This window comes from Podarcis melisellensis (assembly GCF_964234715.1).
Source record: "Podarcis melisellensis genome assembly, chromosome: 3".
NCBI lineage: Eukaryota > Metazoa > Chordata > Lepidosauria > Squamata > Lacertidae > Podarcis > Podarcis melisellensis.
The window spans coordinates 70,593,430-70,615,342 of record NC_138530.1 but is presented as its reverse complement, the minus strand read 5'-3'; the positions used below and the strand labels follow the sequence as shown (position 1 = coordinate 70,615,342).

The 21,913-nt window shown below is 42.5% G+C and overlaps 1 protein-coding gene across 4 annotated transcripts; it reads left to right on the top strand.

Moving 5' to 3' along the window:
• Positions 1-1,066: 1,066 nt before the first annotated feature.
• AMD1 (adenosylmethionine decarboxylase 1) lies at positions 1,067-20,918 on the top strand. Of its 4 annotated transcripts, none has more exons than XM_081905530.1 (9): positions 1,067-1,666; positions 8,848-8,934; positions 11,825-11,951; positions 13,836-13,938; positions 15,260-15,302; positions 15,403-15,547; positions 16,205-16,297; positions 16,394-16,549; positions 17,622-18,858. In XM_081905530.1, the coding sequence occupies exons 1-9, from the start codon at positions 1,533-1,535 to the stop codon at positions 17,646-17,648; spliced, it is 915 nt and encodes a 304-aa protein (XP_081761656.1). In that variant the 5' UTR covers positions 1,067-1,532; the 3' UTR covers positions 17,649-18,858. The 4 variants fall into 4 exon arrangements, with proteins under 4 accessions (XP_081761656.1, XP_081761655.1, XP_081761658.1 ...); XM_081905529.1 differs by lacking the exon at positions 17,622-18,858 and adding an exon at positions 18,868-20,918 and having other exon boundaries at positions 1,069-1,666; XM_081905532.1 differs by lacking the exons at positions 1,067-1,666; positions 17,622-18,858 and adding exons at positions 2,182-2,328; positions 18,868-20,918.
• Positions 20,919-21,913: the final 995 nt, after the last annotated feature.

Below are 21,913 nucleotides of genomic sequence, written 5' to 3'. Positions count from 1 at the left end.
GTGGGTCTATAGCTTTCATCAGATTCTCAAGTGAGTCTGTAACCCAAAAAAGTTTAAGGACCACTGTCACACAGCATAACTATGCTCTTCCAAGTCGTGTGCAGATTCATGGATTATTGTGCATTGAAAAGAACTTGAAGTTAAACATAAAACTGCAATCTTAAACATACTTACTAGGGAGTATGCACATTGAACACAGTAGGATATACCTAAATGGAAGCATGATCAGTGTGCATTGAATTATGTTGAATTATGCTTTGACTGACTGTGCGTAATGCCCTTATATACTATTAAACTGGGAAGATTTGCTTACTGTTGGTGGAATCCCAGTGGGTTTGGTAGAAATACATCATTGTAAATGGCTGGTTAATCTGCTTGCAGAGGACAAAATCATTAAACAGCTGCTTCAGTGAACAAGGGGGTTTCCCATAGCTTTCCTGTTCCTGAGTTACAGGTGCAGTCCAGTCCTATGCATGTTTATTCAGAGATAATTCCCAGAGAGGTCAATAGTATATTTTATACACAAGGTTCTATATATTAGGCAACACCCTATACTTTCCATTTGTCACAAATATACTGAGTCTGTCACACATTGCTGTTTTCCACCTTTAGCTTGTACTGAAAGAGCCATATTTCAGAAGGTCCCAGCAACATGCCCCCAGGCACAAGTGTAGTCCAAAATGCTCACTAAAACAAATGTCAGCTTTCCAGTACCTTTATACCTTCTCTCCTGAACAGAACCCCAACCCCCCTCTTCTAACCACAAACATATTTTATGTTGCTACGCAGCTGTGTGCGGTTTCTTTGTATTCTTTCTGCAGCTATTCTCTCCCTCTTTCGCCCACTGGCTCCCGCGAGTGCCAGCCGGGGACGTTGCCTCCGTCCGCTTCGCCTTCGGGCGCACAGGCTGGAACCGTCAGTAGCACGGGGCGAGCCCGTGTCGCCTGACAGACATCTTGGAGCGTCCTATCCGTGAAGGAGATGGGCGGGACTAACCAGCAAGGACCCAATGGCGGCGCTGCGGAGGAAGGGACCCGAATACCTGTGCGCATATAAAAGCTGCTGCGTGCTTCATTCCTCTTCGCTTCCACAGTATGGCCGGCGACATTAGCTAGCGCTCGCTCTGTGCTTTTCTCTGTAACAGGGGAACACACGGACTACAAGGAACCGAACCGCATCGCCTGCACGCCTGCCTACTCCGCACTTCTCTCCTTCCATCTCCCTCCTTCCCCTACCCCAAAGGACTGTGTAACAACCCGCCACCTTTCCCGCAACCGCTCTCTGGTATATATATCTATATATATATTTCTCTTATAGCCTAATATAAGATTACTACCCCGTCAAAGGTGAAACCTGTTTGGGACGGGCTGAGACCCGGTGAAGGCGCCGCGGCCCGGAACAGCAGCAGTACCAGCCTTGGCCGGTGTGTAGGTGAAGAGGAGGGCGGCGGCGGCAGCAGCAGCAGCAGTTTGGTCGGGGGTGTCTGTCGTTTTAATTTCTGTGGTTGTTGGTTTTTGCGGAGTTGTCTCACCATGATGGAGGAGAACGGTGCACACTTCTTCGAAGGGACTGAGAAGCTACTGGAGGTGTGGTTCGCCTGGCAACAGCCCTCGCCGCAGGAGCCGCACCAAACCAATGGGTCCGGCGATCTCCGCACCATCCCCAGGTTAGTTGCTCGCGAGGGGAGAAGGGAGGGAGCCAGAGGGGCCGATCGGAGTGGTGGCGAAAAAGGGGAAGGTCCGCTCTGCTGGAGGGCGGCCGGGCGCGGGAGAGAAGCAACATGGATGGGTTAGTGGCGAGAGGGGAGGGGGGAGCGAACATGCCCGACTGGTGGCGCACATGCACTGGCAAGAGGACTGCCGCGATGCCGGCTCCGCTGGGCGGGAAGTGAACGAGGCTGATGGCCAGCAAAGGGGAAGGGCATGGCGGCTGCTCCATTCAGAGCGCAGCTCGATGCGTGGATGAGTGTGTGACGGGAAGGAGGGACAGTGCGGGGCTGGCCCGACGGAGAGGGAGGGATACGGCGGACATTGAAGTGACGCGCTGAGTTTCGCCGGCTTCTCTGGGCGTTGACGGGCGGAGGGGGGGGGGCACGAGAACGAACAACCGCCAACCGCCACCAACGTCCCTCCTCGGCACGCGCGCGGGCCTGGCTTCCATGCACGGCCGTTGGCGGGCAGGCCTGCGTCCGAGTTCCAAGCAGGCCGCGCAGCGCTAGGAAAAAGTTGGCCGGGTGGAGGAACTTGGTGGTGGGAAGAGCCGGGGTGACCTTGCACGGGCGGAATGTGACCTTCCGCGCCGGTCCTTTTAAACGACCTTGCTAAAAAGGTGCCTTCGGGAGAGCTTCCGACTTCAGCTCAGTCCGCGTGGTTCCTCTCTTCCCCCGCCCCTGCTCTGAGGTAGCGCGGAGCGATGCCATCGCCGCGTGTAGTCGTTGCCGGCCGCCCTAGTAATGGTGGGGGCGGGCGGCGGTTGGCTGGGCCTTCGGGGAAGAGTGGGAGGCGCATGAAACCTTAGCCGCGCGCGGGGCCACCGGCAAACCTGCTCGCCCGTGTATAAGCGGCGTCTACGTCTGAAACGTATTTCGTGTGCGAACTGGGCACTGCCCGCGGCTGAGAGCACGCAAGCTCCTCATGGGAGAGTAACGTGACGGCGGGACACGTGTCTAACGCCTCCGCTTCCGAACGCTGCACCGGCGGCCGCCGTTACCCCGGCGGGAGGGCGAGCAGCCTTGCGTGCCTGTGTCGTCTCCATTGGCGCCGTGGTTCCAACCTGGCCTCGATAATCTCGGACCAAATTCTGACAGAGCGGGCGCTTGGTTGTCTCTGTCAGCCCCAGAACTTGGCTTTGTGGAAGAGTTAATCGAGTATCAGCTACCTGTGAAATGACGCTTTTAGCGGGCCTTACTAAATGCTGCGCAGCTTTAGCCCTCGCACCGTCTTGTGTTCAGCTTCTGACTGGGGCAGGTCTAGTGTTCTGGGCCACATAGGGACGTTCCGGCGAGGAGAGCAGTGGCCGGGGCGGCTCTTATTTGCGCGATTGGCTTTTCTCCTATTTGGGCACTGGGGCGGGGAGAGGCCCCTCCTATCTTTTGAAAAATGTGGCTGGAACCGAGATCACACGTGAGGCTTCTGGCTCGCGCCCCAGATGTGGTGGCCTCTCCTTCCCCATTGACAAGCTCAGGCCAATGAGATTGCAGTATCATTTTAAGGGCCGGGCCTGGGCCTGTCATCCAGTGGGCATTTCAGGAATGTGGAGGAAGCGCCAGCTCAGCCAACAGAGTAGTGGGGGGAAGGGCTGAGCCCTACACAGCCTGAAATGTACATGTGCTTGCATCTTCCTTGCTTTGTGTGTGAAAGGGACAGTTCTCCCTTGACTAGTTTTTAGTAGAACTTTGAAACATTGGGCTTGTTAAGCATAGGAACCAGAGTGGGAATTAATGACTGACAAGGTTAACTTGCTGAAACAAGACAGAGAAAAGTGATGGGCAAGGGGAGGCCTGTTTAAATCAAGTCTTCTGGATAGCTCACACTTCTATAAACTGAGCTATTTGAGAATTCAAAACACACCTGGACTCCTATGGCAAATTATTTACACTGTGGTTGCCAATCTTGTTTGTCAGTGGTATTAAAATACGTTTTGGCCCAACATTGGTGAAACAGTTTCGGCTATTGCATTGAAACATTTAATCCTAAAACAAGTTAATATCCAATCTGATCAACATGTAGTCTAGAAATAAGTACCTGTAATATAGTTGAGGTTATGAAACTTCCTTTAAGACCTATACTTTTTAGGAGATTCTCTAAACCTGGTATGTTAAAAACAGATTTTTAAAAACAGTACCTGTTGTAGTAATAATAATAATAAATTTTATTATTTATACCCCAGCCATCTGAGGTTTCACCTATAACTTGGATATAATAGTACTAGAAACAAATACAACTTATTTCCTGTTTTATGGAAATCTAGAGGAGCAGGTGTGTGCCCCTCATAAAGAGGCATAAATGAAAAATGTAAGCACCTACCCATGCATATGAGCATTTCAAGTGTGTCCCTTTTGTATATGAAACACCCCAAAGCTAGGACAGAATCGGCAGCATGCAAACCTCTTAATAAACACATTACATCCATCTCCCCCTTGTTTGCAGTGTGTTACCAGTTGGCCAGAAATCTAAGACCATGGCAGGCTTCAGAAGTCAAGAACACTAGTACAGAAACTTAAGTTAAATCAAGCCAACCAATATCTACACATATACCTTAAAATTTCACATAGTTGACGGGCAGGGGCTGTTGTGGATCACTAGTGAAGTTTATGTGTACTATGATTCCTGCATTGCAGGGGGTTGGACTAGATGATCCTTTGGGTCCCTTCCAACTTTAAATTCTGTACAACAGTGGTACCTTGGTTTAAGAACAGCCCTGTTTATGAACTATTCGGTATACAAACCGGAAGTAGTGTTTCAGTTAGCGAACTTTACCTTGGTCTAGGAATGGAAGCCAAATGGTGGAAGGGCACCGGCGGCGGGAGGCCTCATTAGGGAATGTGCAGCTCGGTCTAAACATAACCAGGGTTTTACCCTTGGCACTCTCTCCACGTGTGCTCCTCAGCAACAGGTATTCAGAGGCATACAGCCTCCAATACTGGAGGTAGGATCTAGCCATTGATAGCCTTATCTTAATTTGTATAATCCTCTTTTAAAGCTGTCCTAAGTTAGTGGTCATCACTACATCTTACGATAGGAAATCCCATAATTTAACTCTCTACAATGTAAAGTACAGTACTTCATTTTGTCTGTCCAGGATCTCTTGATAGTTCTTTGAACTGGCTCTGATTTTAAGGGAGTGGGAAGGTTGATGTACAGTAGCAGCCATCTTGGAACAGTTTTTTTGCTTGAACAGGCTCAAAGTACACCGTAAGCCACCCCCAACCTCTCTCACCACAAGTGCATAGTAAGAGAATCCATACAAGTAACACTGACACAGGCCCCCCTAAGTAGAATAATAGAAACATAACCACCTGACCCCACCCCACTCACCATTCCCCCTCCTCCTCTTCCTTTCTTTTTTCGTCTTCTTCCTAATTGTTTTAAACCAATTCATGAACCAAAAACTTGTGTACATTGACCACTTATAATGAAACATATGTTGTAGATCTTTTCCCGCATTTATTATGCTGTTTTGACATGACATGAGAAAACTTGGTATACTTATTTGTATAACATTATTCTTGTTCATAAAACCCACAATAAAATAAACAAACAAACAAATAAAACAAGTGCAAAGTACAAGGCAGCAGAGCAAGATGGACTTAAATCTGTTGCCACTCTTCTGCACCTGTTTTGTGGAGGAGGAAGCATCACATTTTGCTTGATGCTGTTATAAAGCAGATAATGTTGATGGCAGGGAGCAGAACCTGTAGTCACCACTTACAGTTCACTTGTCTGGAGCCTGGAGAAGGCTACTGGCTGTGTCTTGGAGCGTTTTGGAAAGCAGCAAGGCTTCTCACTATTTGCTGAGTCTTCACTTCCTCAGTTGGTGTGAGGGGGATTTGTGCCTGCAGTTATGCAAAGCTAGAGGTACAGTTGTACCTCGGGTTACAGACACTTCAGGTTACAGGTGCTTCAGGTTACGGACTCTACTAACCCAGAAATAGTACCTCAGGTTAAGAACTTTGCTTCAGGATGAGAACAGAAATTGCGTGGCAGCGGGAGGCCCCATTAGCTAAAGTGGTACCTCAGGTTAAGAACAGTTCAGGTTAAGAATAGACCTCCAGAACGAATTAAATTCTTAACCTGAGGTACCACTGTATTCCCAACTGCCTGGGAGGTTAGTGTGATATCACAGACAAGACCCATCCTTCAGCTTTGTTAGTCAACCACCAATAAGTTGTGGACCCCTGAACATTATGGTTCTGCTGCAGTCAAAGTTGTTAAAAAGTGTGAGCCACTGACTCCTGCTTCTTATGGGTGGGTCATTATGCAAAGAAGGAACAGACAGGTTGCATTATAAAGGAAGTGCACCAGCATGTGCAATGTGGTCCTCACTAGCATAAAGTTCTCTCAATTCCACCTCCTTACTAAGCAAGAAATATGGCGACCCCTCATCCTATTGCTCCATCTGTAATTCCAGTGGAGCAGCATGTTCCCCCCCTTCCCAGCAGAGCATTCCCTTCCTTTAGAGCTATTCATAAGAAAACTGTCCAAAGGAAAGCAGAGTAATGCATTTGGACCAGCTTGATTGCAGGAATTGCCAGGAGGTGTACAAGACATCTTATGAGGACTCCACTCTGGATTTGTGTAGGATTTACTCCTTAGATTTTTCTTTTCCCATAGATGTTTAGCAAGGCAGCAGGTGCAGATTTTTCCTCAGGTTTTAGTCCCGGAGCCTTTTTTATGGATGAGTATAGCTGCAAGGCAGTGGAGGTTTAGGATCAGTTTCCTTTCTCCAGATCTTATTTAGTAAGTGCTGAGCAAATAAACAGAACTTAAGCTTACTGTCTGCCAAGGGCATATGTTGGAAGCCAATATGTCAATGGAACTGATTCCAAAGTGTTATTGGGATATAGAATGAGACGTCTCATAGAACTCAAAAGTTCTGTGTAAGACAAGAAAATAAAAAGGCTTTCCCCTCAAACATGGCTATTCAGAATCTGCTTAGTATGGACAAAGGTTTGTTACATTAAATCGAAACCTGATTCTTACTGAAAAAATTGGTACAATTGCTCAGGCAAAAGTAAATCCCTTTCATATTTGTGATCTAAAACACTACCAGTCTATGAATAGTAAGAAAACTGGTAAGGCTAAAAAGATGTCATTTGTTCTAAATACTGCAGTAGCAAACATGCTAGTAACTGGAAGCCAAATGCTTGTCCAAACATTCTGATATAAAAAACTAAGCCTATCACGCTATAGGCAGCTATGAGTTATGTAGGTTATGTGCACATTTGATGGTGCTTCAGTATTTTTATGGTACTCCATTAAGTTATCCTAAGGGTGGGGTTGCCAAACTCTTTGGGACTGGACACACATTTGCAGACTGGAGAAACACTCATTGGTACGCCACCATCTGATACATATATTTCTAAAACAGTGGTATATATCTGACCACTACATCATGTTAATTACAGCTACTTTTATTGACACTTATTTTATTTTGCTTTTGCATCTCTTCATTGTACTGTATACCCTTTGCATGCATTCTGTTTTACCTTTAGAGGGAATGACATTCAGCCATGACAATAATCAATAATTAAGGGAATATTGGAATTGGGGCACTGGACAGTTGTCATATTACTTGTGTTTCTGCTTCACTCTGCCTTGGCACATCCCCCCCCCCCCGCCAAAAAAGCAAGCAGAAAAAAATGTCCATGATTGATAGTTAATAAGAAGACACGAGTAGTTTATTTTCATCTAGTGCAAAAGAAATACCTATGTTTGGTAGGTAGAGGTGTACATATTTGTATATGAGAAATAATCATTTTAATTATTTTACATAGAAAAATCTCATTTTAACTCAAATGTACCTAAGAAAGGAGGGACACAGGTGGCGCTGTAGGTTAAAGCCTCAGCGCCTAGGACTTGCCGATCGAAAGGTCGGCGGTTCGAATCCCTGCGGCGGGGTGCGCTCCCTCTGCTCGGTCCCAGCGCCTGCCAACCTAGCAGTTCGAAAGCACCTCCGGGTGCAAGTAGATAAATAGGGACCGCTTACCAGCGGGAAGGTAAACGGCGTTTCCGTGTGCAGCTCTGGCTCACCAGAGCAGCGATGTCACACTGGCCATGTGACCCGGAAGTGTCTCCGGACAGCGCTGGCCCCTGGCCTCTTGAGTGAGATGGGCGCACAACCCCAGAGTCTGTCAAGACTGGCCCGTACGGGCAGGGGTACCTTTACCTACCTAAGAAAGGCACTTACTCAGTTCAGAGATCTCTAGGGAAAACATTAATATTAACCGAGTGGTTGTTCAAGGAAATAATTAAAAATATATTTAAGAAGCACCTTAAAAATAAATATAAAAGTGAGCCTTTAAAAGCAATTTATTTAGCCACCATGCCAAAACTTCCATTTGGTAACACTTTTGTCTAATTTTTGAGACAATTTTTCATACTTCCAGTTTGTGACAAACCTCATAACTGAATGAGACTCTGTTTTAGTTCTTTCTGTGTCCTGTCTGTGGTGATGTGTTCCAGGTTTGCAAAATGTTTTCAATGTGCTGTGAAGAATGGCTTGGACTATAAAGCCTTGAAAGATGCACTTGTGTTCACCAGATGGCAGCGGCAGAAAGCCTGTGGTCCTTCAGATGTTGCATTCCAACTTGCATGAGCCTCAACCAACATGGCCAATGGTCAGGGATAGTTGAACAACATCTGGAGGGCAACAGGTTCCTCATCCATGCCATATAGTGTCACATTGCAGTATGTGAGGCCATAGCCAGGCCAGAAACAGGCTCCTATGCTGAAACTTCAGCCTTTATTCTGCTTTTGCAGCATTCCTATATTCTAATTCTAAAAGCATGTGATGGCTTGTAAGTGCTAATACTCAGATACCAGTAGCTTTGAGTGCCCAAATACTAAAATTCACACACAAAAGTTTCACAAAAGAAAAAGTGTTCTGCAACATGTTGAATTGCAATCTACTATTACTCTTACATCTAAGCCATGCTGAGGCTGGTCATTATGTTACTACTCATGTAGTTAAACAGAATCTACAAACCACTTAGGAAGGAAAATAAGGCATTGGACACTACAGCTCTGGACTTGTTTGTACTACCCGTTTATGACTTGAAATAGTAATGTTGTAGTTGTATTGGAATTCTGCTTGAATTAAACTTTTAAACTTTACTCTCCCTAACAGATTTGAGTGGGACAAACTTTTGGAGAATGTGCATTGTTTGATCATAAGTGTGACAAAAACTGACAAGCAGGAAGCTTATGTACTCAGGTAAGCTTACAAAGGTTAAACATAGCTCTTTAGAAACAATCTTATAATTAAGGTTCAAAGTTATGTATTTGCTTGATAGGTCTGTTGGCTTTACTAGTCAGGTAAGATCTTGGTGGTCCAGTAGAAAACTCAATGAAAACATGAATTTGTGTCCTGTGGTTGTAAGTGAGAAAAAAGTCAGTGTTGAGAAATATACTTACTATTTCCAGTCTGTGTATCCACTTATAGTGTTTTATGCAGTTCTGATCACCACAGCTTTTTTTTATTAAAAAAACCCCTTTATAGTATACTCTGCTCTGCTGATCATATACATCCCTGTACATATGGAGGCAGCTGGAGGCAACCCTGTGCCATCAGTTCCAAATCTAAATGCTTGCTTGAAAAAACAAGCACCAACTCAGCTCTGCAGCTACCCAAATGGTCTTCAATTGGAACAGGTTGATGGTTCTGATAAAAGTATGCTGTGTTTTGGGCTGCATATGTACTATGGTATAAATATTGTGATAGTCTTTTATTGCCACCTCTTGGCTACAGATAGGGTAGAGTTGCTTGGATACTCAGGGGAGGGTCACCCCAGAACAGCCCCATTATGAGTTTTGTTGGAGTGTGTAGCTGTGGAGAAAATGAGCCTGTCCAACTCCCTTTGTTACATTTTCATGCTATACTTATGAAAAGTATACGTATGAATAGAATAGAATAGATTCTTTATTGTCATTACACAAGTGCAACATTGCACATGTGCAACGAAATTGGATGCCATCCCTTAAAACAACAAAAGCAAAACAACAACAACAACCAAACAAACCACATTCCAGCCACACCCACACCCACACCCATCAAACTCCCAGGTCTCACTATCGAGTTACAGCATTCAAAAAGGCCACAGCTCTTGGATAGAAACTATTTTTCAGTCTATTTGTCCTTGACTTGATGTTTCTATATCTCCTGCCAGAAGGCAGTAGTGCAAACAGACTGTATCCCGGGTGAGATGAATCCTGCAGGATGTTGTTTGCTTTCATAAGACAACGGGAACCGTACAGTTCTTCCAAAGATGGGAGAGGATGACCAATAATCCTTTGGGCTGTGGTTATGACCTTCTGGAGCACCTTCCTCTCCCTAGCTGTACAACTGGAGAACCAAGCACAAATACAGTATGTGAGAATGCTCTCTATGGAGCCTCGGTAGAAGGACACCAGCAGTCTCTCACTCAGATTGTTCTTCTTTAAAAGTCTGAGGAAATAAATTCTCTGCTGGGCCTTCTTCACCAGAGCAGTGGTATTTGCGCTCCAAGTCATGCCCTGATCGATAGTCACTCCCAAAAACCTGAATTCCGCCACCCTCTCCACCCGTTCCCCGTTGATATACAAGGGCTGAATGTCCGCCTTTTTTTTCCTGTAATCCACCACCAATTCCTTGGTCTTAGCCGTATTAAGAGCCAGATTGTTCTCTCCACACCAAACACAGAGCCGCTCCACCTCGTCCCGATAGGCGGACTCATCCCCTCCTGAAATGAGCCCCACCACCGTAGTGTCATCAGCAAACTTGATGATTTTGTTGCTGGAATAGATGGCTGTACAGTCATACGTATAGAGAGTATAGAGCAGGGGACTCAACACACAACCCTGTGGTGAGCCGGTGTTAAGGCTAAGGGCTGTGGACATATGTGACCCTACTCTAACCCTCTGAGAACGTTCTGACAAAAAATCCAAAACCCAGAGACAGGTGGAGTTGGAGAGTCCAATCGCCTCTAGCTTGGACACCAGTCTATGGGGGAGGATAGTGTTAAAAGCAGAGCTAAAATGAGAAGTTCATCCAGACATTCTGAGGCTAAGTGCAGTCTTGTGGTGGAAGTTAAGTCAAGAATACTGACTTGACCAAAGTCTGATCATTAGCTTTGTAGTCAAGTTGAGATTTGGATCTGGTCCCAACACTGAAGCCTCTTTACCATGCTGGTTTTCACCAATACAGAAGTCTTAAACTGTTTTGGCATAGTTATTCATTTCATTGTAAGGGATGGCAAACTAGATGAGATGTTGGAAGATTGTGAGTGGATTGTCTGTGGTGTTCTTTCTAAGAGGAAAATGCAGAGGAAAGTCAGATCAGAATGGCAATACTATAATGGGTGGTAATCCTTTTCAACATGCTTCAAATTCAGTATTTCAGAATTAAATCCTTTCCCTCTGAAACTAATATCTGTCTGATGGTGGAAAACATATATGCACTCTTTTTTCACCCTGTGGGGCCAGTTGCAGTTGTGGAAGGGATGATCTTAAGTTGGGAAATGGTATTGGGTAGGGAAAAGGCCTTCCCCCAGCAGTGCAGCCCTGATCAGTTGGCTGTCTCCCTGCTCGCGGCAAAAAACGTTTGCTGTCATTTGTGAGAGATGTGATCATGTCTCTTCACATGGTATGAACCCATAGATAGACCCATAGAACGTTTTGTGGCTGCTGTTCAGGAGAAAATTGGTGTTACTGTCTAATATTCTATATGCCTACTTCATCAGCCATTAGTGGCTGTGTTTAAGATGGTATATAATGCTGTCATTGTGTTCCTTCCCTGTATTTAAGACCTCCACAAATCTGCATATTGAGGACATAGGCCTTTACTCAGTACCGTTAGAAGCTCCCTTCTCTCTAACAGCGAGAGGAGCAATTTGTCAGGTCACAATGTTGATGCAGGCAAAAGTCCTGCAGGAGAGCTGTTGGCTTCAGCCTGATCCAAAGGCCATTGTGGAATGATACACCCCCCATCCAATCTTTAGGGAACATTCCCAGGGATGTTTCCGAAGAACAGCTTTGAGTGAACCAACTCAGTTGACAGATAAATTTTGAGTTTCCCAAAGCTACCCAGGTATGAAATGTAACACTACCACTTGTATTTTGTTTTTCAGTGAGAGTAGCATGTTTGTCTCCAAGAGACGTTTCATTTTGAAGACATGTGGTACCACCCTCTTACTGCAGGCACTGGTTCCCCTGTTAGAGCTTGCTAGAGAGTACTGTGGGTTTGACTCGATTCAGGTAAGATACCCAGAATCTCATCCTTATGTTATAGCTGCATTGAAAGGTATATGAACTTAAGTGTGGTGGTGGTTTGCATATTTAAGGAAGAGAAGTGTAGAGTGCTAGACCTTGTTTCAGTGTTGTTTCTATGTTTAAAGCTTCAGCAGACATCTTATAGAAATACATTGATTCCTGGATCCTGCACAAGAATATTCTTTATATTAATGTGTTTATTGGAGTGAATACAATATCTCTCACAAACCAATACCAGCAGGATGGCAACCCATATTGCCTTTACACATGCATGTTCCATAAAGTAACATTGCCTGTGTTTTTATGTACAAGCAGAAAAAGCTGTGGGAGAGCCAGGCCAACACTAAGGTCAAATTCACCTTCTGGTCAAATGCACGACAAAACGTTGTTCTGGTTTGGTCAAAGATGGTGCATGATGTTCTTATCCATCAGTATACCATATGGATGCCCTGTAGTGTACCCTTCAGTTAAACATGGCTTGCTGGAACGTGCACAGTTCACAACTGTACAACAGATCTATTCTACCCAGTCCCTTGCTTCAAAAGTTTACTTCTGTGTGATCTTAATCTACAAGTTCTACTAAGGTTCCTGAGCACTATTATCTGCATGGCCTCTTTTAAAGACTATTTAAGCAGTTAGAAATAATGCACTCATGAAAGTATTTTTCTGTATTTACAAGAAGAATAGTGTGTGGCACAATATCACCTTGTTGTGTGGCCTAGCTAGTGTTTTGATTGCATGAAAGTCTGCATGAAAACTAAAACAGCTAAGGTGCTTTGTCAGAGAGGCTGAGCTACAAGCACACACAGATACTATAAAATAGAGAGTGGCTATAGTTAGTATTATGAGGCAACTGTTGGAAGTGCAGGTAACTTGACTGTTCTTCCTGTTGTCAGGGCCATTTTTGAAAGCTTTTACTTTTATTTTCCCCACTCACTGAGGCAAATCTTTTAAACCAGCTTTTTACCCAAGCCACCGTAATGAATACAGCATGTAATATGTTTCCTTATCCTTGCCTGGCACTGGGCCTTGAATTATAGTCACAGCATGTAAAGAGCACTCTAGGGAGAGGCCCTAGAAACACTCCTCCTGACATCCTGATGGTCATTCTCTCTCACTGCACCTTGGAAATTGGCAAGCATATTGGTAGTGCTTTCCAAAATAATCACTTTGTTAACGTACACATCAAAGTGCACTGTAACATAATAAGCTATTTCAATTTATATGTGCTTATGGGATCTCTGAATAGCACTAATCCACATTAAGAGGAAGCAATACATATTAAGATAGTGTTCTTGGCTATCAAATCAATTCATTGTATCTTGTTTGGGGTAGACATTTGTGTAAGCCTAGGATTTCCAAGTTGCATAATAGTAAAGTAGATTGATGGTGTATCAAAGCAGCAAAACCAAATGTTGGTAGCTAAATAGGTAAAACTTTGAAAGGCATTGGTGGGCTACTGAAATTAATACCCAATACTGACAATCAAGGTCATGGCTTCTGTGAGCCCTTATCATTGGACTCTCCTTTATTTGACTCAGTGAAGGGAATAGCTTGGTGTAACAAAAGTGTTACCAGTTCTTCTGGTGACCCCCAACCCCTGCATTATCTATATGCAGTTGCCAATCTGTATTTTAAAGACACCACTTAAAATCTTTGCAGATCATTCTTATGTATTATATGTGACAAAACTGATATCATGTTTTGTTTTTGCAGAGTAGTGCATTCATCTTTGAGTTGACAATAGATTAAATTATAGACAAGAAGGAAAGGCCTGAGCAGAAGCATGTGTTTAAATAATTTCCTTTTGATCCTAATGGAACTTTTAAGAAAAGCTGCATATTTAATTTCACCCCTCTTACTCTTTAGAGCTTCTTTTATTCACGCAAGAATTTCATGAAGCCTTCCCATCAAGAGTACCCACATAGGAATTTCCAGGAAGAAGTAGAGTTCCTTAATGAAATATTTCCAAGTAAGTGAATGTGTATTTTTAATAGGATGCTTGTAAATAATAAACAACTGTCCAAGAGGCTTATGCGCAGTGGGTTGTTGAAACTAGCATGTAAACCAATATAAAATCATTATCATACTAAAAATGCAACTTTGCCTTGATTAGACGTGATAGTCTGAGTTGACCAAACGATTTCAAGAACTGACTCTTACATTATCTACTCTTATGTAGACTTTCACACCTAGTCAGAATTATGGTATGATAAATGTAATAGGTTTATACAGTGCACACAGTTTGATAGATGTCCGATATTTTTATGTGTATCCTTGGGTGATAATACCCCCTTGTCTTCTGTTGACCATAAGTTCAGAAAAGGGTAAAAAGAAAACAGTTGCATGGACAAAGAGTTATGTAGTTCTAGCAAATCTAGTTGATTGCTTGGCAGTGAGGCATGGCTGTGTCTCTTTTGCAATAACATGGACAACCAATGCCTATAATAAGTACAGTGGTGCCCCGCAAGACGAACGCCTCGCAAGACGAAAAACCCGCTAGACGAAAGGGTTTTCCGTTTTGGAGGCGCTTCGTAAAACGAATTCCCCTATGGGGTTGCTTCGCAAGACGAAAAAAATCTTGCATCCCCCCGCGGGGTTTTTTCGCTTTTTTCGCCCTTTTCTTAAGCCGCTAAGCCGCTTATCAGCTGTTCCGCTGATAAGCCGCTTAACAGCTGATCGCTGGAAGCCGCTTGACAGCTGTAGTGCTAATCCGCTAAGCTGCCAATGGGCTTGCTTCGCAAGACGAAAAAACCGCTATACGAAGATTTATTTCGTCTTGCGAGGCACCACTGTAGTCAGAGCTTAGGAGCTCTGTAAGAAAAGCACAGCGACAAATCTCCAGTGCCAACTAGTAATATACTAATACTTTTTTTTTTTTTTTTTTTTTTTTTTGCTGCAAGCCAGTCATGTGGGGTTTCATGCACGCATTGGAAAATTTTCTGATGCCACAGAGTGATCTAATTTAGCATGTTTATTTTAATAAATGAAATAAAAACATTGAAACTGTCAATCTTGCCTAATACTGGAATAGGCATCCTTTTTGTTGTTGTTAATAATGAACTTACAAAATGGAAATATTTACAGGGGTTGGGGAATCAGTTTGCAGTACTAGTTTTCTCCCCACATCAGTGCTACAAACTGATGTATGGTATGAATTACTCTCATGATGTTATGGAGACACTAATTAGACAATGGAATTAATTTTTAGCTGTACTAAACATTACGTTTCAAAACAAAGATGATAGTCCTTGTTTCTAAGCTCTATTCCTGGTCTTGTTTGCTTTTTACAGATGGAGCAGCTTATTGCATGGGTCGTATGAACTCTGACTGCTGGTAGGTTTACTTTGAATTATTACTTTAATCTTGAGCAGTACAAATTTGATTTTTATGTGCTATATATTATCTTCTCTGATTCTCTACCCCCTGTAAACAGGTACTTGTACACTCTGGATTTTCCAGAGAGTCGGGTCATCAATCAGCCAGATCAAACACTGGAAATTCTGATGAGCGAGCTCGATCCAGTAGTTATGGACCAGTTCTACATGAAAGATGGTGTTACTGCAAATGATGTCACTCGTGTAAGTGTGGATTGTCTACTGGGAAGGAGAAGAACAGAGACTAATACTTGTAAAGTCGTTAGGCAAATCCTTTCCTGATTGCCAGCTAATCTGTCTGTAAAATAGGAATAATACTCAAAAGGTTTTAAATGCAGGGAGTAGAAAAGTTTCCCCACAATTAAAACATGCTATGCAAGCGTTTAGTTTTAACTAAATTTAAGCACAAGTTATCGTAGTCACTATAAGAAACATTGACTTGTTTTAGGGTTGCCTAGTCAACAATAGAACATTCACTACATCTCTCATCCATATCTCAATGAAGACACCATTTGATCAGCTTAAAACACACATGGTGAAATGTATGCACCTGGAATAGTATTCTCAGCTACTTAACTGGCTTCTCTAGTTAAAACTAGTAAGGTAAATTAACAGCCAGACATCTAAAGCCTTGACCTTATTTGAGAGAGGAAGAGAGGAACCATGGGTGAAAAGAACTGATTCATCAGACATACATTAATCGGTTGCAGCAGTAGTCTACACTGAAGATTAAATATGAGCACGCATTTTAAGACTGTTTATATGGTTACTTTTAATTTATCTTTTTAATTTTTATGTACACTGCTTAGAAATGTCAGCTACATAAATAGCTTAAATAAACAAATACTTTCTTGGCTTTAGGTGAGTGGAATTCGTGACCTGATAACAGGTTCTGTCATTGATGCTACAATGTTCAATCCTTGTGGATATTCAATGAATGGGATGAAAACAGATGTGAGTGCCATATTTTTTTATTCTTTGCAATGATAATTCCCTTATTAAGTGTTGCCATGTTGAGATTTCTAACTTGGTTCCTTTATTTTCTTCTAGGGAACTTATTGGACTATTCACATCACTCCAGAACCAGAGTTCTCATACGTTAGTTTTGAAACCAACATAAGTCAGACATCCTATGATGACTTAATTAGGAAGGTCATAGACATTTTTAAGCCAGGAAAATTTGTGACAACCCTCTTTGTTAATCAGGTACAAACATTTGTATTACTTTCAGTAGGCTAGTTTTGGCAGCCAGATAATCCCAAATGATCCAGCTATCCACAAGCATTACAGAAGTAATTGTATTTGTAATCCAGAAAATGTTTACCTAGTCAGTCTATTACAGCAAAACCAGTTTTGTGGCATCTTACAGCATTTTATTTTTATTATTGCATAAACCATAATAAATTGGAAATGCCATAAATAGCACATAAAAGGCTACTTCCACACAATCAACTTTACTGTTTCCACTACCATTGCCATTCAGTGTTCCCGTCCCCCAATGGCCATAGTTTTGCATCTTTGTTTTGTTTCTTCAGAAAACACAAATACACTGATTTAAAAAGAAAGAAAGAAAGAAAGAAAGAAAGAAAATGAATAACAGGTGTATTCCGGTTGCAAAAAGGAGACAAAATATGGTTTTGTAATGTTGATGGTCAAGAGAAACTGGACAGGAGCTACTTTAAACCACACCAAATGTTAGAGGACCGTAGCTGATTTGAAGGCTATAATCCAAAGCATGTTTTCCAAATTCAAATTGAACTTATAAGTAGTAAACATTCATGCTTTTGCAGAGAGATCTGTAGATTTTTATGGGGCCACCACTTGATTGCAGAAGAGGAAGGCCTTGAGTGTTTCAGTGTCCTCCTGTGAAAAAGAACTATAGACTGAACAGTGTATCGTGATCTAAAGCTGACATGTCCAACGCCACAGTCACGATCGACGGGTAGATTGCTGGATGGATTTTGGTCAATTGCACTATGGCCAGGCAGCCTTTGCTCCTTCTTCGCAGCCAGGGCTCTGCTGTGGGAGGGAGCGAGCTGCGCCTCTGCTTTTGCCGTACCGTGAGCTCCGGAGCACATGTCTCTTGCTTTGCTCTAAGGAAGCTGCTCTCGGCTGGGTGGCCCTTGCTGGGTGCTACAGGGCCACACTCGTGCGATGGGAAGAGGGTGCAGCGGCCCCCCTTGGGAGCAAAGGAAAGTGGGGCGTGGGGGTGCCGATGTTTCGCGTTCAGGACAAGGCTGGATAAAAGGAGAGCGCCTTTCCTTCCTCCTCCATACAGACCGGCCTGTGGCTTAATCAGCTGTAGTCTCCGTTTGGGCAATACGTGGAAGAAGGCGATGGAATCAACTGTGAATCCGTGCTAAGGAAAGAAAGGGTGTTTTTCTGGCCGCCAACAACGCCTTACCCCTCACCCCTTAAGCGAAGAAGTTGAAGAATGACAATGGGAGTGTGTGGTAGATCACTGCCCGTTTTATTTACTGGATAGTAGATCACAGCCTACTTGAAGTTGTACATGCCTGATCTAAGGGAAAGGATAGGGGAAGTAAGATATTCTTCAAGCAAGCCTTTGAAGACTAAACAATACAATACATTTTACTGGATTCCATTTTCATTTGTGTTATGCAAATAGTCTAGAATAAAAGCTCCAATCATAGAAGATTTAGCACATCAAGATAAACTAAGAGATAAAATTCTGTAATGAACTACCTATTCCTAGTTTCAGTTGATCCCTAGTCCTAAATATCATCTACATATGAATTCCAACTTAATATATTTACATTATTAATTTGCTTACTAATTCATTAGTTGCAAGTAAATCATTCCCTTTTTAACTTGCCTCATCTTCCTGCTTTTGTGCATAATAAATCTCTTTGGAGTTACAACAGCCAAGGGATTGTAAAATGTCTGCCCCCTTCAAACTCATGCGCACACATTTTCTCTGTACTTACAATAAATTATGCCTACTCAAAAGGTGTGTCATGTCACCCAACTTAAATGGAGCTCTGGCCCATTATGCCATAATTTATTTTTTAAGGTGGCACAAGGTTCTTGGTGAAGGGACGCGGGTGGCGCTGTGGGTTAAACCACAGAGCCTACGACTTGCCAAACAGAAGGTCGGCGGTTCGAATCCCCGCAACGGGGTGAGCTCCCGTTGCTCGGTCCCAGCTCCTGCCAACCTAGCAGTTTGAAAGCACGTCAAAGTACAAGTAGATAAATAGGTACCGCTCCGGCGGAAAGGTAAATGGTGTTTCCGTGCGCTCCTCTGGTTTGCCAGAAGCGTTTTAGTCATGCTGGCCACATGACCCGGAAGCTGTAAGTCGGCTCCCTTGGCCAATAAAGCGAGATGAGCGCCACAACCCCAGAGTTGGTCACGACTGGACCTAAAGGTCAGGGGTCCCTTTACCTTTACCTAAGGCTCTTGGTTACAACAGACAAACGTGGTTACCCCTCTTAATTTGTTAGTATTGAATATTCTACCATCAAGATTCGTGTATCTGAAGAATATCTTTTTCTTTTTCTATTAGAGTTCAAAATGTCGCACAGTGTTTTCTTCAGCCCAGAAGATTGAAGGTTTTAAGCGCCTAGATCGCCAGATTGCTCAGTTTAATGACTACAACTTCGTGTTTACCAGTTTTGCCAAGAATAAACAGCAGAGTTGATTAAGAGAAATGAAGAAAAAGCGCAAAAAGATACCCAATAGAGGAGGTGGTGGTTGCTTTCTAGTTAATGATACAAGGGGCCATATTTTTCATATCCACCTCGTAGTTGCAGAAAGCCCTAAATGTAATCATAGTATAATTTTCAATTGTATGCATTATTATATCAAAAAATTAGATATATTGCATGAATACTCTCTACTGTGTTTAGGTATTCTATTTCACTTCTGCTGTGAAATTGAAATGCATGTAGAAAAATGTTACTGTATGAGACTCTACAGCATTTGTAAAAATTCCAATAGGATTACATGCAGTATAGTTTTTCTCAACGTATCACCAAAAATTCCCCACAGACAAGGATTTCGTCCTCATTAGGATTTCCCATGGACCTACTTATCTGAAACAATTAGTTGTTGCCTAACTTTTTTCATATGTATGCTGTAACTTAAAATTTTAAAAATCTTGAATTTGAGCAATTTCTAATTGACATTTATTTTGTAACTCTTTGATGGCAGATTCAAACTTTTTGCAGTTTTGAAATATTGAGACTGGTAGAACAAGACTACTTACACATGGTGGACTACTTCACTTTTTAAAATTTGAGGCTAGTATAAAAAATTATCACTAGGTCTGTGTATATTTTCATAACCAGTTGAAACAATATACTGGGGTTTAACGCACTAGCTTTTTACTTCTGGAAACTTAATTGCTCATTGGTCATTTTATTTTGATCAACTTTTTTCAGTTTCGGCCAAGACCATTTCTGTTCTGTGTTGGTCTTTTGTTCAAAGGCAACACATAGCAACTGGTGAAAATTGTTGAACATCCGTGTAAGGGTACTTACACAATTGTGACAATATAGACTAAGCTGACTCTAGGCATTTGACAAGCTTCAAATAGTTGCAGCGTTGAGGAATCTAATTGGTTTGGAGCTTGGTACTTACTGGTAACTTGGCAGGGACATCTAATGGAATGTGATTCAAACTACTGCACAAAATGGTTAGTTACCATTTACTGTGAAATAAGGTGGCTCTATTGTTGCATATTCAAACACCACAAATCCTTCCACACTGTGACTGACGTCCTGTGACAGCATTGTGCATGTGATATTTAAGCTGAACTTAATAATATTGTGACTTCATCTGTGTTTCTTAATTAACGTGTGGTTCCTTTTTACAAGATGTGGAAGGCACTGAGTGATTTGGCTGCAGGAGGCAAAATATGAGGAGCCTACACAGTCAAGTACAACACTTTATGCACAACTTTTAATAACAATTTAGGCATGGAAAATACCACTTCATGGATATAAACTTCAAGCTTCTGAGACAGTATATTCAAGTAACCTTGGAAATACTGTGGGATTTCAGCTGTTGAGACCAGGAAGTCTGTTACAAATTTGACACTCATCTTTGCTATGTTTTTGATTCTCTGAATATGACAATATTTTGTTCCTTCTGTATTTATAAATGAAACACTTTTTTAGTGTTTCTAGGCTACTAAATCTGCTTGGTTGGATATCAAGCGGTTGAACACCTTTTTATTTTTAAGTAGATTTGTTTTCTACCAAAATTACCAATTTTGCTTATAAGTAGCACCTAACAGTTTAGGGTGCTTTAGATTTTGAGGACCAATTTTTCAAATGGTTTTTGTTCTTGAAAGAATGCCTCAAGTTGACTTGAGGTCTGCTAGACTGAAGTTCCCTTCAATAATACTGAAAATGCAGATTCAGGTAAAAAGCCTTGGATAGAAAGAAAGCAGCTGAATTGGGTATTTTTAAACACTAGGGCGAACAATGGAGGGGGTGATGTTTGGTGTTAAATCTTCTCTCTTGTGGTGTTAGACATGGATCATTAAAATGTACAAAAATATATCTGTACCTGAAATTGTAATGCTTCAATAAAAGTTTGCTTTCTAAGCTCTTTCAATGAGTGAATGTTGTTTACCCTGACTTAGATAATTCTACTTTGAATTCATACATTGCAACTTCAAGCCTTGACCAGGTTAAGTTCTTGTCTACCTCCAGACAGCCCCTTGTATGCTAATAACTGTGATGGGGAATCAAATGTCAGGGTGAACCAGGAGGATTAAGCCTATTGGAAGCACTAATCCTGCTAATCAACTACCTGTCTGTACTATTTTTAATCAATGCAAAGGGCAGACTATTAATGTAATCTTGTTTTTAGAATGAATGCACTACTTAAATAGCAGTTGTGTATAGTCCCAAGTGCAATTGAATGTGTGTGATTATATTCTTACAGAACACTCTGCCATTGCTTATAATCTATCATGAGCAGCTCCCCTAAAAAGGACTGACAAAAGTCATTACCTTTACTTCTGGCTTTCAATAGAAAAGAGAAGTTTGATAGATCATGGTGATAGGGAGGGGCGATTCTAGGGTGGCTGAAGTAGGCACTGAGCAGTGTTTAAAATTTACTTTAGCAATGTTGCTTTTAAATGATTACTATGGTTAGTTTGCCTACAACCAAGTTGGAATTGTCACTACTTTTTACATTTTAAATCCCTCTGCCCTAATCTTGCCATCGTCTACACATGTATGTGTGCCTGCATCTGAGGCTACCACGTCATGTATCTTAAGTGGTTTCTGGTCCACAAAGATCTTAACAAAACTGTTACTGTATTTCTTTAAGGTACCTCAACGCTTGGTTGCAATTTGATCCAATTATAGGTAGTGCTCTGATAATGAGAGGAGTGGACATACAGAGGAAGTGGTAAATGCAGTGGATGACTGGCTATAAGGTGTGAAAAGCTAGTGTGTAGTGCTTAGCGTGTCCGACTAAAACCTGGGAAACCAGGATTCAAATTCCTACTTGGCCATGAAGCTCACTGGGTGACCTTGCAACCAGTCACTGCCTCTGCTTAACTTACATCCCAGGGTGGTTGTGGGGATTAAATA

What these genes read in the sequence shown, in the direction of transcription:
- AMD1 (XM_081905529.1), top strand. Translation starts at nt 1,533, where the DNA reads ATGATGGAGGAGAACGGTGCACACTTCTTCGAAGGGACTGAGAAGCTA. An exon ending in GTGGGTTTGACTCGATTCAG is followed by an intron (nt 11,952 to 13,835) that starts GTAAGATACCCA and finishes CTTACTCTTTAG; the next exon opens with AGCTTCTTTTATTCACGCAA. An exon ending in CAACCCTCTTTGTTAATCAG is followed by an intron (nt 16,550 to 18,867) that starts GTACAAACATTT and finishes TTTTTCTATTAG; the next exon opens with AGTTCAAAATGTCGCACAGT.